General features: G+C 39.5%; 2 protein-coding genes across 4 annotated transcripts in view; one reads left to right on the top strand and one right to left on the bottom strand.

Moving 5' to 3' along the window:
* The window catches only part of RMND1 (required for meiotic nuclear division 1 homolog), a 36,027-nt gene extending 29,681 nt beyond the window's left edge, over window positions 1-6,346 (bottom strand). Inside the window, exons 1-2 of one of the 3 annotated variants that reach the window (XM_063124535.1) lie at window positions 6,262-6,346; window positions 3,646-4,154 (exon numbers count right to left, since the gene is read on the bottom strand). In XM_063124535.1, the coding sequence (XP_062980605.1) occupies window positions 3,646-4,140 (495 nt within the window). In that variant the 5' untranslated portion in view covers window positions 4,141-4,154; window positions 6,262-6,346. Of the gene's footprint in view, window positions 1-3,645; window positions 4,155-6,054; window positions 6,145-6,261 lie in introns of those variants that run through there. The other 2 variants (XM_063124536.1, XM_063124537.1) reach the window with 2 other exon arrangements.
* A 176-nt stretch (window positions 6,347-6,522) lies between these two features.
* Window positions 6,523-17,924, top strand: ARMT1 (acidic residue methyltransferase 1). Its single transcript, XM_063125693.1, has 5 exons — window positions 6,523-6,608; window positions 8,575-8,680; window positions 12,337-12,572; window positions 15,277-15,442; window positions 17,096-17,924. The coding sequence occupies exons 1-5, from the start codon at window positions 6,547-6,549 to the stop codon at window positions 17,858-17,860; spliced, it is 1,335 nt and encodes a 444-aa protein (XP_062981763.1). The 5' UTR covers window positions 6,523-6,546; the 3' UTR covers window positions 17,861-17,924.
* The last annotated feature ends 541 nt before the right edge of the window (window positions 17,925-18,465 follow it).

The following is an 18,465-nucleotide window of genomic DNA, read 5'->3' as shown; positions in this document are numbered from 1 at the left end:
TTATACATTGTAACCCATCTTTTACACCCCACAAAATGATTTCCAAAAGCAATGTAATAAACACTTTTATTGAAATAGAGATGTAAAATGTCTGAAAACAATGAAGCCATGGGGGAAGTATTTTTCTAACCCTCTCTGTAAAATTCCCAGCATAGCTATTTCTTTTATTCTCTATTAAAATTATTGATCTAATGTAACTGTTAATGTTAGACATTTAGGGATGCTCCGAGTCAGGCTCTGTTTCCCAGCAGGTGAGTAGAGCTAACATATAATGTGGAAGCAAATGTGTAGTCTTGACAGTTTGGATTTTGTTCTATAGAGTCCTGTATTTCTGGGCTTATTTTGGTTAGATGCTGTAGCACTCTATTATTGTAGTTTTAATCTAAAGCCAACACTTGAAAAAAAAACCCAACTGTAGATTATCCTGCCACATCCATCTGGTGCAACAGAGCAGCAAATGGATTAACCCACCTATGTTACTTTTTATTTATTTATTTATTACATTTTTATACCGCCCAATAGCCAAAGCTCTCTGGGCGGTTCACAAAAAATAACTTTGAAACTTGGGTCTATACAACTGAATGACACATAAGTTGAGACTGCTTAAAGCAGGGGGTTCCCAACGGGGCACACACAGATACCTCTGGGTGCTCATGAATGGGTCTCAAACATGATGCCCACAGCAACCCCCCAAATTTTACTTCTTTATCTTCCATTTTTTAATATACATATATGGATTTGTATGAAAAGCATACAACCTACCAATTATACATGTGTTTCAACACAAGTGGACAGAATATCCAAATAAGAATCCATCTGACGGTGGCCTCGATATCCCACCCATTCAAATACTGAAAGAGTTGGAAAGTCCTCAGTTCTTTGCATTATAGGATATGAGTGTTTATCCTTCCAATGTTGTAATATCACTCTTTTAGCTGTCAAAGGGGTGCCAAGAATTCATTTATATTGACCATTTATTCATTTCCATGAAGGAAGTAAATAATTTTAAAGAGGGTGTACATTACTAAATGGTAAAGATAGTTCCAGTACAAAATTTATCTTTCTAATAACCTCCTCCCAAAAAGAAGCAACCACTGGATATTGACAAAACATACACTTAATATGCATATAAGACCCACTCTTGCCTGCTTGCATTGGCTCCCTGTATGTTTCTGGGCCTGATTCTAGGTGCTGGTTTTAACCTATTAAATATGTAATTAGCCTGGGTTTGTTTTTGTATATTTTTGTTTTTTAAATTATATGTTTTTGTAATTTTAAATTTTGGTATATTGTTTTTAAGTGTTTTTATCCTATGTAAATCACACAGAGAGCCTCAGCTATGGGGCAGTATACAAATGTAATGATAAATAATTAATAGAAGCATTAGGCATGTTGCACCACCAGCAATTAGCCAATACCATATTAAAGAGAAGTTGTGCTGTCCAATAGACACAAAGCAAAAGGTTTTGCTGAATGAGATGCAGCCTAAAACCCATAGACATGACAGGTAAACGTCAAAGTCGTGATCCATTCATTAGGCATTTTGGGGTGGTATCCATAGCATGGTCTCAAATTCCTAACAGTGCCCACAGGTCCAAAAAGGTTGGGGATCCTTGGCTTAATGGTTGTGAAATTAAATATGGTTGCTTACCATTCCTAAGCTTCACCCCACAAACAGGAACAGATTTAGGAATTGCCCTAAACTTCTTACAAACAGGAATAGACGCTGTGCACTGTTCTTCCTGCTTCTTCTGGCTTCTAAAATGATTCAGATGTTTCAGAGACTACTTGGAATCGTAGAATAGTAGAGTTGGAAGGGACCTATAAGGTCATCAAGTCCAAACACCTGCTCAATGCAGGAAATACCTGTTGGTGATGTTCCTAAAATATTGTATATATAACTTGATTTGCTCATAAAATTATGGTATTTGGTATATTTAATTTAAAAGTATACTTTATTCAGATATTAATTGCAAATTTCCGGTGTTTACTTTTTAAAGTTTTCAGACAAAAATGATAATTTTATGACCAAACCAAGTTATACATAATATAACTTTAGGAACATAAAAACTGCTTTATGCTCGTCAAGCAGCCTTCCTCAGCTTGGTGCCCTCCGGGTGTTTTGGATTACAATGCTCAGCATTCCTCATGCTTCCTGAGGCTGATAGGAGCTGAAGTTTAAAGTATCTTGAAGTCCCCAGGTTGGGGAAAGCTGTCTAAAGCAACAAAGTGACTTTAGATCTGTAAAAAGTGCTAAAAAAATTAGTGTTGCTTATTTGTCTATTTCCCCCCAAAAATAATTTTCACCAGAAAAAAATGGCTTCAAAATTTCCAGAAATTTTACATCTCTAAAAAGTTATGGAATGTGACATCCAAACCAGGTTTATTGCTGCGTTAACCACTGGATTATTTAGTCCCTAGACGATTCAGTGATCCAGCCCCTAAACACCCAGGGGTCCAATGCACGAAGGATCCAATTCTGGTTGTGAAGTAAAAACAGACACCCTCCTACTCATTCACAGCAACCCTTTGTTTTTTAAATCTTTTAGTGTACAAATGACTCATTTATCATAACAATAAATTGATGAGATCAGGGAATTTTCACATGTGAGGTTTAAAAAGCCTTTAAGCTTTTCTCTACAAATTTAAAGGAGACACTTAAATAATACCAATTACCATTTATTATGTTTTAATTTTTGCGAACCGCCCAGAGAGCTTCGGCTGTTGGGCAGTATAAAAATGTAACAAATAAAATAAATAAATAAATTATGGCCAGTGTTAAGTTTTATATTCGCATTATAAGCTTATTAAAACAAGAGCTGCTTTAAGCTTCCTGTGTCAAAATAAACTAACAAGATAGTGGGGCTGTTCGCACAACCATGGCAGCCCATCATGGGTTATTTAACACATAGTGAAGTTGTGGTGCATGTCGTTGCTATTTTGATCATGCAACCCCCACTAGGGGTTACTGTATCATGTGAACCTGACAACTGTGAGTTATGTGAGGGTGAAACAACCCTCATATAACCCATGACAAGCCATGGAGTATCAGCCAAACCCAGCCAGTGACTTGCTCAAAGGCACCTAGTGAGCTTCATGACTGAACATTATTTGACTCCAGTCACCACTGTTGGAACTTTCCTCATTATACTGTACTAAGTTCATGTACTTCATCTATGAAATTATGGTCTGATTAGGAACAATCTTCAAACCATGATTTGCTTTAATGATAATTTACCATTACGTTTATACTAGCATATCCCCTTTCCTTTTGTGTCATGTCTTTTAGATTGTAAGCCTGTGGGCAGGGACTGTCAAGAAATACTTTTGTAAGCCGCCGTGAGAGCCTTTTTTGGTTGAATGGCGGCAAAAAAATCCTTAAATAAATAAAATAAATAAAAAATAAACTGTGATTAAAACTAGTGAGGACTACCAAAAGTAAAAGGAAACAAAAGCCCATCTCCATATATAAGTGCTCTTTCCGAAGCCATGGCCAAGCTGAGTTGGGGAACTGGGTCAGGGTGGAGCTCATGCTTCTATGGGTTATAGCCCATCTCATATTGTGGTAAGACTGAGTTTTCTCCATTCCAGCATAGTATGATATTGGTCTTTGCAGTTACAGATTTTAAAGATTTCACACTTTACCTCAGTTTCAGATGGCAGTGGTAGATTAACTCTAGATGGCTGCTTGGTCCGAGATGCCTTTGGTGGCCTTTTAGCTGGCACAATAACTTGGTTTGGCATAATTTTACTTGTTGATAAAACTGAAAAATGTCTATTTGGTGTATCAGTCATTTTTCTCATACATTTTGAATTGTGCTTGTAGCTTGCATTTTTAAGAGCACAAAATTGTTCCCTGGATGGAGGACAAATATTCATAATCAAAGGATTCACAGCCTTTCCTGCAACAGTAACATTCATTTGAGGTCTCTGCCAATCCATGGCTTGTACACGAACATTGGTTAAACAAGCAGCAGCAGCCTCTGGAATGCACAGTTTGATGTATCTGTTTGCTAATAGACAGCTGCTTGACGTCCCTTGAAGACTGCTTGTTGTTAAATGCTCATATTTATGGAAGCGTTGGCACTGGTTTATTGTGTGTGAAGATCTAGCCAGGAATCTCAGTAGTTTAGTTGCCATCTTTTCACTGTGTCCTGAATAAGAGAGTGAAAGAATATCAACTTTCTGGAAATGAATATTTAACGTTTTACAGAAATATCTATACTGCAACTAGTACTGCAAATCAATCATATTAATTCATAGGATTCACTCTGCATTTGTAGGCTCAGCTTCAAAGCAGACAGCAATAATAAATCTATTTTACCCACCCCATCAAACATAATTGGAAAACATAGGGTTTGATACATAGATACAGATATATAGAATGATTTGTCCCCAAACACTTTAAAGTCCCCGTAGTAACCTATGGCTGCGAGAGCTGGACCATAAGGAAAGCTGAGCGAAGGAAGATAGATGCTTTTGAACTGTGGTGTTGGAGGAAAATTCTGAGAGTGCCTTGGACTGCAAGAAGATCAAACCAGTCCATACTCCAGGAAATAAAGCCAGACTGCTCACTTGAGGGAATGGTATTAAAGGCAAAACTGAAGTACTTTGGCCACATAATGAGAAGACAGGATACCCTGGAGAAGAGGCTGATGCTAGGGAAAGTGGAAGGCAAAAGGAAGAGGGGCCGACCAAGGGCAAGATGGATGGATGATATTCTGCAGGTGACAGACTTGACCTTGGGGGAGCTGGGGGTGGCGACAGCTGACAGAAAGCTCTGGAAAGGGCTGGTCCATGAAGTCACAAAGAGTCAGAAACGACTGAACGAATAAACAACAACAAAAAACTCTAGCAGGAAGAAAGACTTTTCTTCAATGTAGTATGACTTTAACCAAGCAAAGTCCTATGGTTGAAACAATGCAGAATATTCTCAGCACTAAGTTAATAGTCAGCTAGTCACTGCCAGTTCAGCAATACCCACTAGTAAAGTAGACATGCCCAAAGCCCAGCATCATGCACTGAAACATATTGGTTATTATACTATTCTGGCCAAAATATATTACTTAGATCCTAGGTCAGATTGTGCTGTGGCATTGGCCCACCAGTGAAGGTTTGGAATTGCAGTCAGCTGTGAGGTGGGAAATAAAATTCCAGGGAGATCATTTTTCTCAGCAGCCGAGGCCTGGCAGTGCAACTCCATAGAGATTCACTGTGATAGATGGAGGAGTACTGCCTTTTCATCTAGTTTCAGGCTGCAAATACATGGGTGTGTACAAAGACCTATGTGCTCCCCTCGAGAACAGATAAATTTAATGCTGGGTTGGGTGGGATTGAATGAATTAAAAGGAGAACCCAAATACAAATAATTTCCAGAAACACAGTTTTAAGAGACTATCATTAAATTTGATTACAACTCTGATTTCCTTCCCTTCCCCAACAATTGTTGTATATCTCAACATATGTCTAATCTTTCCCTCACAGTAGAATTTGCTCCCAACAGATTGGGCCATTCCTGCATTAATCAATCATTTAGATTTTTCTCAGAAATTCTAGGCATAAGAAAAAAGGCAGTGGAGGAAACCATTATTCAGTGGTCTAGTTATTTTACTAGAGCCTTACTTTTACTCCACCAAAAAGCATGGTGGAATAAAATACGTTTTACGACTCTAAAGGAGACAAGCAAGGTAGACAATCAAATCTCCCAGGGAGAGAATGGCATTTTACAACTCTAAGGCCACCATACAGAAAACCCTGCTTTTAACAAATTGGACTTCTGGAAAGAACGATACTTCAAGCAGAGCTTCATTTGCAGATCATAAAGTACTGACGACACTGTATATCTTACAGCCCTTACTGACATCCTTAAGTTCTCCCCTATTTTAGCCAAATCGTGACCTCATTCAGTGGTCTCCTGAAAGCGAAGGGGCCCATCACAAAAAGGACGGGCGCCTCCTCTCTTCCCGCCTCCCCAGGTGATTCGACCACTAATGTTCCTGATGCGGGAAGCCAATGGGGAACCACGTATAAGGCGGAAAGAAAAGGCGACCTTACCTCACAGGGGACCACCACCGCCCTCCGACTGGCGGATTTCACCGGAGGGGGGAAGGCGCCGCCCGCTCCGTCGGCGCAAACTGCCCCCCAACCCACCCGCCGGTTCCTCTGGACGAGCCTCAAATAAAATCCAGCCCCGCCGAGGCGCCAGAGCCGTTTACCAAGCTGGCCCCGACTCAGCCCGGAGAGAGAGAAAGCCCCGCTCACCTTTGACTGCGGCGGCGCCGCCGCCACGGGCTCAAGCTCTCGGCTCCGAGCGTGAAGTCATATTGTGCGCCCTTAGCCTCTTGGCCGCCGCCTCCCGGATCTCGCCTGTGACCTCACGTTGGTTTCCGCCTCTTTTCATTCTGTTTCGCCCCTACCGAAGAGGCTGAACCGTTCACCCCCACCCTCCTCTTTCCTTGCCCGACTTGTGAGCCAGCCAATGAGAACAGGCCTTAGTGGGAAATGGCGTAACGCCGCCGGGTTGGCGCGTAGCGGGATGGTGCCACAATGAGTAAAATGGCGACGCAGATGTCACCGCTGCCGGCTTCGCTTGCGGGCAAGTTTAAGGGGTGCGTCTCGTCTGTCGTCCCCGCCGCCGCCCTGTCGGGGCTCTTTGGAATGGGGGGAGGGAGAGGGCCTCGCCGCCGGCCCGAAGGGAGGGCCTCGAGAGTACCACAGGGCAACGGTAGGCGTTTATATCCGGGTCCCTTTGGAGTAAGTGGCAAGACCCTCGTCTGAGGAAGGGGCTGTCCTGGCGCGACCCGCACGATGAATCACTGGTTTATTCTTACCTGTGTGAGCGCCAGGGTCACATTCGCTTTAAATGAGCCTTCCAAAGTTGCGTGTCTCCTCTGTTTTCACACAAGCGTCCTTTCTTCCCCCACGTTCCTAGACTAACAGTGCAGCCCTAAGCACTTTTACTCAGCAGGATTACGGCCCTGGGCGGTATTTCTAAGACAGCACGCTTCCTAGGGATTTAAGTCCCATTGAATTCAGTGGGAACTAGTTTAGGAATACACACGTTTAAGATTGGGCTGCTCATGGGAGACGGGGAAAGCGGAAGTTGCCCGGTGGTAAGGACCTCATCGAGGATAAGAACATAAGAAATGCCATTTGGATCAGACCGAGAGTCCATCTAGTCCAGCACTCGGTTCACACAGTGAACAACCAGCTGTCGACCAGGGACCAACAAAGCAGGACAGGGTGCAACAGCACTCTCCCGCCCATGTTCCCCAGCAACTTGTGCACACAGGCTTACTGCCTCGGATACTGAAGGTAGCAAACGTTACAAGTGCAACACTCTAGTCCTGTGCAGAGTTGCATGTGCACAAACCCATTAAAATGCAATCTGCATTTTTGCTGCCCAAATACTGCTGGAAATCTTCACCTCCTCCAGTCTGAGAATTTAGTGAAGAATGAAATCCCACACCTCCATTCTGTTGTATGTGTGCTGTGCCCCGTTTCTGGACTTGCTCCCACTGCAATTTCTTGCTCCCACTGCAATTCTCCCTTTCCCAGTCCAAGAGAGGTTCAAATATGGAACACCAACACCCCTAATGCATCACATTTACAGGTTTCTTATAATGGTGATAGTTTGGGTTATATACAGTCTCAAATTCCAGCGTTCTGGGTTTTTTTGCCAACATACCCTAGTAATTTAAGTATTCCTGTCAGCTACTGAATTCAGATGTCTTGATTTAAGTATAATACTATAAACTAGCTGTTGCTTGCCCTTCCTAGCCGATGATAAGCTGCTGTGATTTCATTGGATAGTCTAATGACTCAGAAAAAGGTGTTTGTAGTAGAATGTTAAGAGTGCAGCTTCTGTAAGGTAAATGGAAAAGTTAGTTTTACTAGCAAAGTCTCATGCAGTGATCTAGGAACAGGATGAGCTATGTGCAGTTGGCAGGAAGAGATGAAACACACAAGGGTTTCTGAGCACTTGAACATTCATAGGGATGATGACTGGATGCAGAAGATAAAAGGTCAGGGATACCTAGGAAATATAGTGGTTCGCTGATAAGACCACTATAGGACCAAAGTCTTCCAGCTTTTAAGGATAACATGCCATTAGACGAATAGTTTCTATTTGGGATATGGTGCCAAGAGGTGAGTGCATATGACGTGAATTGCAGGGTTTAGAAAGGCTGGTTTGGACATCACAATAAACCTAGTTTATCATGATGGGAACAAGCTTAGCCATTCCACCTGGCTCACATACTCTTCCCCTCCTCCATCTGTCATAGGCATGAAGATTAACCACTGTTTGTTGAGTTCGAATGATATAACAAGCTGCAGTTAATAAAAAAAAATGCAAAATCTTCTAAACTCTTCATTGCAGCCATGCCAAGGAATACGCAAGGCCAGGAGGACGCTAGGCTTGTTCTATCACAATAAGTCGTGGTGTATGACATCCAAGTGCAGCAGTTTATTCCTTAAAAAATATGGCTCCCCCCTAGATTTCAGTTGCCTGGTGTCAGTTTTGATGAAGTGGCTATTTACAAACCTATAATAATAATGTTTTGTTCTTCATAGATCCTTTGCATATAATACAATTAAAGACAGGCTGCCTCTTATCCTGACTAAAGTTATTGATACTCTGCATCGACATAAAAATGAATTCTTTGAAGAATATGGAGAAGTAAGAAACTGATATCTTTGACTCTTTCTCTCTTAACACTGTTCTATCCAAAATCTTAAGCTTACTTGTAACTTTCTATAATTATTTCTGCATGCTTAGATTTTTCTGCTTTTATAACTATATACAACGATCCCTGCTGAATCAGAAAAATATCCCTCTTCTCCATCACCCTGCTTCCACAGCAGCCTACCAGATATGATGAAGGCAATAGCTTTCTCTCAGTGTTGATTCCTATCAACTGGTTTTTAGAGGCATGATATCTCTGAACATGGTGGTTCTGTATGGCTAATATAATTTACAGTCCAATCCCATGTATGCCTACTCAGAAATAAGTTCCATTGAGTTCAATAAGATTTAATACCAGGTAAGTGTATAGGATAGCAGCCTAACAGACACTGATCTGTTCTTCCACTAATTTTTCTAATTCACTTTTAAATCCATCTAAACTATTGGTCATGGCCACATCTTGTGGCCATGAATTATGCACTGTATGAACAAGTGCTTTCTTTTGTCTGCCCTTAATCTGCTGCCAGTCAATTTCGTTGGATGACTCTTAGCATCATGAGTAGAGATGGAAATTTCCAGAAATTTTGAAGCCGTGGGGGGGGGGAACCTTTATCTCCTCATTTTTGGCCGGTGGGGTTGGGGGAGAAGGGAAATTGAAAAATAAGCAAAACTTGTTTTTTTGTATAGTTTACAGATCTAAAACCACTTTTTTGCTTTAGGATAACTTTCCCCAACCTGGTGCTCTCTTTGAATACTTTGGATTTCAGCTCCTGTTAGCTTCAGGCGGGTTGGCCAGTAGTCAAGAATGCTGGACATTGTATTCCAGAACATCTGTAGGGCACCAGGTTGAGGATGGCTACTTTAGGAATGTAAAGAAGTTGTTATGTTCCTAAAGTTATATTATGTATTCTAAAACTTTAAAAAGTATACTCAGTAAATTTGTAATTATTGTCTAAATAAACTATACTTTAAAATTTTGATATACTAAACCTGATTAATTTTATGAGCAAATCAAATTATACATAACATATTTTAGCTTTCTAGTTTATGTCTGTCCAGAGGGAACTTCAGCAAGTAGTCCCTAAAACATCTGAATCATCCTTATTTCCCTCAGCATCAGTATGGTCCCTTACTCACCTTTGCATGCTATTTTGTCCTTCCCTTTTAACTTAAGCTGTTTTATTTTTCCTTTCTGGCTAATGAACCATTTTTTGTCCTTCCACTTCCTTCTTTTCCCTCTCACTTACAGACCATGAGATATTAAGTGCAATGTTCTTACTCTTGGGTGTTTTAACTGAGGATAGCAGAGACAATATTTCATTTCGTTGCTCTGGATTGTGACAGGAGTATCACAATTATCGTGTTAAAGAATGCTAAGCTATGACTTAGAACACTCAAATGCTGTGAGAAAGTATTGGCCTACATAACAGAGCCAAGTACTGGGAATAAAATATTTTAAATATTTGAATAATTTTAGTAGAAAAGAGCGTGGAAGGCAGAGGAAGGGCAGGCAAATGTTATTGAGGGCACAATCCAAGGTGACTGGAAGTTGTAGGACTTTTTTCTGTCTAAACATACATAGGATTGTGCCCTAAGATAATGAAGATCTTGGCAGAAGGCTTCCCCAGCTTATGTACAGCTTATGTGAAGGAATGGCTGCAGATGGGATTCAGATATTTCTCTACAACTTTGGAATGTGCTGAAGTCTAGTAGTTATTATTGCTTGTAAGGTATAGAAAAAACATGTGGAGACAAGCAACAAAATGCTTGTTCCTGTTCAGGACATCAGCCCTATTGGAATAAGAATCTTGTAGTACTTGCTGGGTTTACTGACTGAGGGAGGCTTCAGGAGTGGGAAAAGAAAAGGGATGCCTGCCCACCCCCACCCCCACCCCCTCTGTATAGGGTAAATGTTCAGGGCTGGCTGCTAGCTTCAATCCTGAGTGCATTGCTGCTACATAGTTGTGAATGTGCGGGGCAGGCTTGTGGAGACTGAAAAAGGTGTTCTTTTTCTTTTGCTCTCTCTGAAATTTCCCCTTATAAAGTAGGGAGGGGGTTATTTAACCTAACGGTATATATCTCAACAACACTAATATCAACTCCTGGATACCATAAACTGTTAGGGGCACACCAATCTCTCCCACTACCTTTTGACTTCTTTTCTCCAACTTTCTACTGGTAATAGAAGCCACTGAGTATAGGTCCTTGGGGTATTCTTGAATGCTCTTTTATCTTTCAAATGAATATATTATTGCATATCTGAGGAATCCCCCCCCCATGTTTACAGAAAGCACTATATGCTGGGGCACATACAGTTCTGGAGATGGCAAACACACACACCACCTTCCAGGGTGCTGTAAGCCGTTGACAGCTTGAACAGATCATTTCCTTCTCTTCATCTGCTTTTCATTTTCCTTTATTGTGTGTATGGGGTTAAATTGGCAAACAGTTCTGTTTCTCCAACTCTCAGCCGTATACTTGATTTTTAATCTCACACAGTCTACCTGACTTCTGGTTTCTCAGGCCCTTCTCACCCCCTGCCTCTCTTTTAGGCTTGACTTTCATTCACATTCTGTTAGCTCCCAACTTCCTGTCAGGCAGTTTTTTAAAAATAAATTAAAAAATCACAAACTTATGTATATCTGCGGATATAGGGCTTCTCCCAAATATGTGGAAACCACTACCTTATTTTTGATGATCCTATCTTGCTTCCAAACTGGTAAGCACTCAAATATTTGAGTTCACTGTCAGAAAGTACTAATGTGGAGTGCAAAACCCCTCAGTAGGAACTTAAAGAGTAGAGAGACAACATGATTTTAAGTTTTCTTGAGTTCTTTAAGTTAAAAGTCATAACTTTGCCCCATCATCTAAGACAGATCCAAAATGAAATTGAGAACTGTTTTGTGAGTTATGCTATAACTTCTAGATCCCAGACAGTATCTCTTCCCTGTTCGGGGTTGTATCCAGTGTTAGTCTAACTTAACTCCCCTTCATTTCAATGGGTTCTACTCTTAAGTAGGACTAACATTGGATATAAACCTGAGAATATATTCTTTTTTAATGCTGTCATTGTCTTATTTATATATCACTCTCCTATTCATATTTCCAGCTTGTATAAACACTAGTGAAGTGACAGAAATAGGGTAAGAAGGAGGCATAAGCAAAGTTCATTTCTCACACATAAGTACTTCTCTGCACAATTGTCAGATGTGTGAGGATTATGGGATATTGCAAGAGAAAGGGGGTGTCTCAGATTTAACAAGGCTTGCAAAGCACAAAATGTTCCACATATTTCCCATATATGTTCCTTACTTACCAGGTTGTTTCTTGTACCCTGAAACTTAATTTATTCACTTGCTTCAACATGTAGTATCACAATTTCTCTGGTTATTCAGCTTGTAGGTAACAATTGTAGGTAACAATTTCTCTGGTTATTCAGCTTAATTTAGATACTGCTTTGGTTGTCATGTTTGTCACACTGAGTTATAGATTCTGCACATACACTTTTAATGGGAGCTCCTGAGAATGCGACTCCAACTTTGTAGCTGTTGTGCTTAAATGACTCTATATATTAAACATGTTTTTCTGAAAATCATAAGGGGATTGACAAACATTTAAATTGAAAGCATTTATTTTCCACTTTATTTTAGAAAGGTATTGAAGCAGAGAAGAAAGCTATAGCCTATCTCTCCAAGTTACGGAATGAGCTGCAGACAGACAAGCCATTGATTGCCTTGAGCGATAACCTCCCTGATGTCACTCTGTGGAACCAGTACCTCGAATATCATAAAAATTTATCGAATGAACCACCAAGTTGGTTTCAATCACCTTGGTTATATACGGAGTGCTATATGTATCGTAGAATTCATGAAGCACTTGTTCAAAAGTAAGTTCATGTAATGTCAGCTGTTTTTGTATGGTTTCCATTTGTTGGGGAATTGGGAAAGAAAGTTCAGGTCTTAAGTGCCAGCCATTTCCTTTACTTCATTCCTCTTCAGACTTGTTCAGCAGCAGTTGTCTAGGTCTCACATCTGGCTGCATAGACAGCCATTTCTGGACTGGTGTTGTTTCCTCTGAAGCCTTCATTGGCCCAGAGATTCAGCAGCACAGTGGCAGCTGGAACACTTAAGGAGTGGTGGGTGGGCAGGCAAGCTAGTAAATACTTTTGCTTATTCTTGGTAATTGTTGTAAATTTTAGTATATTTTAAACATTTGTAAGATACTTCAAGGACTTCATTCAATATATGAGATATAAATACTCTAAAATAACAATTTTACTTATAGATGTTGAAGTACTTAGAATTCTCTTCTTGCTTGGCTGCTTCTATGATTTGTGACTTACTAGCTTTGGTTTACATCTTAATTCAGATTATGCCATCCATCGTTCTAGTAAATTAAAATTGTTGGCAACTTTAAATTTAGTACCTCATATAAAACTAGCTTCCTAATGAAAACGTCAGTTGAAAAATATGGTTTAGTTATTGAAGATATTTTAAGAACACTTATTACTATGAAATGGTGCTATTGCACCATCCTACTTGTGTCCTACTTATGGGCTTCCCACAGGCAGCTGTTTGGCCACTGTATGACAGAATGCTAGACTACATGAGCTCAGCGCATGCTTCTTCTTACATTATTACTACTTTACATAATTTATAACCCACTTTTACAATCTATACAGTAGCTGCATTCAGACAATAATATTTCAGCTTAATAAGACAAAATATGAACAAGCCTTTCAAATGCACACACAGACACTTTGTTCCTCTATTTGTGCAAGCCAGGAAGTGTTCCATTAACTAACTATAGTTTCCAGTTTCATCCAAACCAGGATGACACACTTAACAGCTTCAGAACAAACTAGGATCTTAAGCCCACATCAAACCATGGCTAAATATCATGGCTTATTCCAAAGCTGTTAACCATACATTGCTTTTGCACATGATGAACCAGTATCATGTAGTGGTTAGAGTGTTAGACTGGAACTCGGGAGAGCTGGGTTCTAGCCCTCACTCAGCCATGAAGCTCGCTTTGGGCCAGTCACTGACTCTCAGCCTAAAATGGAGAGGAGGAGGTCTGTGTAAGAGGAAAAAAGGTGGGACATCATCCCTAATAGGACAGGCCTGATGCAGCATTGGACTTGCACATTCCCCCTGTCGTCTCTCCTTCTTCCATGTGGTTGTGGGGAGGACTTTGCCAGAGTTTGTTTTCATCCTTAAGGAATGCTGGCTTAGTGTTAGGTTTCAACCAGAGATCCTGGATTTAAACAAACTTGGGCTAATTTAATAAGGTAGCTTCATAACCCATGGATTGAAGCTGGTATATTATGAAACTGAAAAGGATTCCTGGTTTGAACATAACGCTTAATCAGGATTCCATAAAAGTAAAACTAAATTCTGGAGGTTGTTCTCCCATTCACACAAAATGTGCATGAATTCTACAGTTTATTCAGGCTTGTCCACACAACACTAAGCCATAGTTTAGCATTGTGCATGAACCGGGCCATAGTTTCCTGATTCAGTTAAAACCATAGTTAACAAATGACTTCCTGGCTTTCTTATTTTTGTGAAGGGGCTGCATGCACAGCGAAAAAGCTCATTCTAATCTCATTTTATTAAGTTGAGATATGATTAACCAAACACAGCCAGTGCCTCAGGGTATGGTAGCATCCAAGTTCAGGTATACAGATTGCATGTGGAACTCTTATCAGATTATAATGAAATCATGAAGGGGAAAAAATGTTAAAATTCTTTCCTCTTGTTCCTGGATGGATGGAGGTGTGTCTTGTTTTTGTTTTATTTCTTAAACCATATTTGTTTCATAATTAAATTATGATTTATTATTTTAAAAATCATTTAAATTACAATGAAAACATCAAAAGAATGTGTGTTTTGCTTATGGGTATAAGGTAAAAAATATTTTCAGTTTTCAGTATAAACTATTTATAATTCATGTAATGTACTTTCCAGCTGTCCATTTTTTTTCTACTGAGGGGTTAAGTAGGGGAAGAAGGAAGAAATGTTAAATATTTATATTAGATTTATAATTACCAGCTATTGTTTCACTCATACTTAGAACCCAACTGTTAATCTTTTGGGTAATATAAGGTTTTTTTTTTGCATGTATCTTATTTGGTAAATATAAACATTCCTGCCTTTCATTTTTAGCCAAAGAAAGACAACAAATAGGGGAAACAAATAAGAAGGCCAGATGGGAGAATTTGGAGTACTTACTATGTATGTTTAAAGTAAGTTAAACTGTAGGGAAATGTAGTTTGAGAACAAATTAAGGTGTTGCCAAACATCTTCCTGACATTTACACAGTAAAACGAAACCAGGGGTGAAACCTTGTTTGACCAAGGGTGGAACTAAAAATAGCATTTCTATATCAATTCCCCCTTGTAATATGTAGAATACTTTCCCATGTCATAATATCATGGTGTGCATTCTCCATCTCTTCCAGCTGCAATACATTATTTGAAGGTGAGGTAAGGAAATAGATAACATAGCATGGGGTAAGTGATTCAGCATCAAGTGATGTCCAAAACTAATGATGTAATGTGTTTCTCCCCCCCTCCCACTTACGTTTAGTCCACCTATCAGTAACTATGATGTATTTAAAGAAGAAAAGGAACATGGTTTCTTTGAATCTCAGCAAGCTATTATTATTTTAAGTACTCACTTACAAGAACTTTTAAAGAACATAAAGGACCTAGATGAAAAAATCCTGAAGGAAGAATTGTTTAGGCTGATTCAGGTAAAATTGGCAGTATTTATTGTTTAAATATCTAGTATATTGTACATAATCTCTCATTTTAAAAGCTAATTTAAGTTTCTAGTCCTGAAAGACGTCCTAATGTCAACCATTAGGAGTTTCAAAATTCCAATAATGTTCAAAAACTATCCATGTCATCAGGATATTTCTAAGCAGGTTGAGAGTTTTGTAAGCCTTCCAGCTCATCATACATTTATTTATTTATTTATTTGTTACATTTATATACAGCCCCATAGCCGAAGCTCTCTGGGAGGTTTACAAAAGTTAAAAACAGTAAACATTAAAAGTATACAAAATTTAAAAACATAAAAACAACAGTATCCATTTAAAAACAACAGTTCTGGGGTCCGTTAAAAAACAAACTTAGCGTTGTTAAATGGTGTTAAATGCCTGGGAGAAGAGAGAAGTCTTGACTTGGCACCTAAAAGATAACAATGTTGGCGCCAATCGAGCCTCATTGGGGAGATCATGCCACAGTCGGGGAGCCACCACCGAAAAGGCCCTCTCCCTTGTTGCCATCCTCCGAGCTTCCCTCGGAGTAGGCACTCGGAGGAGGACCTTAGATGTTGAGCGCAGTGTATGGGTAGGTTCATGTCGGGAGAGGCGTTCCATCAGGTATTGTGGTCCCAAGCCATGTAGGGCTTTATAGGTTAAAACCAGCACCTTGAATTGGGCTCAAAAACGTATAGGCAGCCAATGCAAGCAGGCCAGAATTGGTGTTATATATTCGAACCTCCTTGTTCCAGTTATCAATCTGGCTGTTGCATTTAGCACAAGCTGCAGCTTCTGAACATTGTCCCCTGCATCATAACAATTTTGTTTAAAATAGTTAGTAAAATCCACATAATATTGCTAGTTATGCTACTAATACTGAGGCGCAAAAACAAGCAGGACAAATGACCTGAAAATTATATAGGATCTATATTGGAGCCAAAATCTTTCCCATGCACATAATTAGCTTAACTACTATGGCATAGATATTTTTGTGGTATTTGTTTGAGATTTATTTTCAGTCATACAACTGCCTTCCTTAACAAGACAACACATACATTCCATTTTTTTATTACCCCAATTTGTCAATTTTCAACTAAGCAGTTGTCTTTTATTTCTCCTTTGTCAGAACCTGGTTTTGGCATCCTGCCAAAGTTTTTTGGTGTGTTCATTTATTTAAAGCTAATAAATTCTATCACTAAAATGTTGAGATGAAAGTATGACTAATGCAGCATTTGGTTATGAATTTGAAAGCTTGGAAGTTAGCTGTGATCCACAGTTGATAGATATATATTCTCAATATAAAGCGGCATCCTGATTTAGGGGATATATGTGCATGGAAGCAGGCTTTGGTATGTGTAGCTGCAATTGGATGCGGAATTGCATATATAAATAGGTCCTGTGTGGATGGTTCCCCAAACAAAGTCAGCATCTGGGGTTGTGTGCATAGCCCTGCCCCTTAAAAAAAAAAAAAGCCAGAATCTATCGATCAGCTTTTGGGGAGGAAGGGGATGGGTGGATTTGGTGCCAAACAGCTGATAAGCAGGGTTCCAGTTCTTTTATACAAGCTGCCAGGTTTTTGTATAGTAGAGGAAGGGATTGCCTGGCTCATAGAACTTAATGTGTACTTTTTCTCTTCTTTAGGTTTCACTGTGGGGCAATAAGTGTGACTTGTCAATTTCAGCAGGTGCAGATAATTCTCAGAAGTCTAACCCATTACAATCTGTGGAAGAGTTGAAATCTTTTATCTTGGTGGATCACATGGAAAAACTCTGGTCACTGCTGATAAATAAAAGGAAAATGGATATGCAGACAGCAACTAGACTTGACATAGTCCTAGATAATGCTGGTTTTGAACTTACTGCTGACCTTGTATTGGCTGACTTTTTGTTATCCTCAAAATTGGTTACTGAGATTCACTTCCATGGAAAAAGTATTCCCTGGTATGTGTCGGATACTACAAAGCGTGACGTGAATTGGACAATTAAACAAATGCAGTCAGCTAATCACAAGTGGATGTCTAGATGTGGTGTTTCCTGGGAAGGATATATGGAAAAAGGTGCTTGGGTTTATCATGATCATTTGTTCTGGACTTTGCCACATGCATTTTGTAGTATGGCTCAGGTTACTCCTGATTTGTATGCTGAGCTACAGAAATCAAATTTGATTATTTTTAAAGGTGATCTGAATTACAGAAAGTTAATAGGTGATCGTAAATGGGAATTCACAGTGCCATTCCATCAAGCCTTGAACAATTTTCACCCTGCACCTCTCTGCAGCTTAAGAACACTAAAATGTGATGTTCAGGTTGGGTTGAAATCTGGGCAAGGTGAACAGCTTACGAATACTGAACCTGAATGGATGATCATTGGGAAATATGGAATAATTCAGTTTGATGCTGCTTCATAATTGACTTGCAAAATCTGAATGAATGATGGCACTGTGCAAAATACTGTTGTTGATTGTCAAGTGTTGATCGTCAAGGGTAAAAGACCACTGGCTTTCAATATGCATGTTCTCTTTTCTTCCATGGATCTTGCTGCTATTCTAAAAGTGGTGCACAATTGTGATACTTTACAAAAGCTTTTCTGGTATTCTTAAAATATCAGAAACACTTTTCCTCTCAATTATTTTATTTTGCAAATAAAGAATGCTAGACAGAGGACATAGTAAAAGCTGCTTCAATACTTGATATGCATCTGACCTCTGTTCCATTTTAACTTACAACTGAAGGTAAAATATTGCACTAGTAGATAACCGCTACGCTTGCATTTCTGTAGCAGAATTTTTATTTTAAACCTGCTTTAACTTAAGTTGTCTGGATGAAATTGTTTTAAATAAATTGATTCAACTGGTGTATGTAAAAAAACTTCCTTTATACTTTATCCAGTATTAAAGCTATATGCATGGTCCATTGTTGTTTAAAGAAACACCCTGACAGGGGAGCACCCTTCTCTCTCCAGCCATACTAGGCTATTAGCAACAGTCTGGGCTAACTGCAGCTAGAGATAGAA

Source organism: Elgaria multicarinata, chromosome 4, assembly GCF_023053635.1.
Source record: "Elgaria multicarinata webbii isolate HBS135686 ecotype San Diego chromosome 4, rElgMul1.1.pri, whole genome shotgun sequence".
Taxonomy (NCBI): domain Eukaryota; kingdom Metazoa; phylum Chordata; class Lepidosauria; order Squamata; family Anguidae; genus Elgaria; species Elgaria multicarinata.
The sequence above is the reverse complement of the archived record's forward strand: the minus strand, read 5'-3'. Positions and strand labels throughout refer to the sequence as shown.

Bases quoted from the DNA above. Each gene is read 5' to 3' on its own strand.
- ARMT1 (XM_063125693.1), top strand. From the start codon at position 6,547: ATGAGTAAAATGGCGACGCAGATGTCACCGCTGCCGGCTTCGCTTGCG. The intron at 8,681-12,336 runs GTAAGAAACTGA...ACTTTATTTTAG, and splicing joins TCTTTGAAGAATATGGAGAA to AAAGGTATTGAAGCAGAGAA. The intron at 12,573-15,276 runs GTAAGTTCATGT...ACTTACGTTTAG, and splicing joins CATGAAGCACTTGTTCAAAA to TCCACCTATCAGTAACTATG.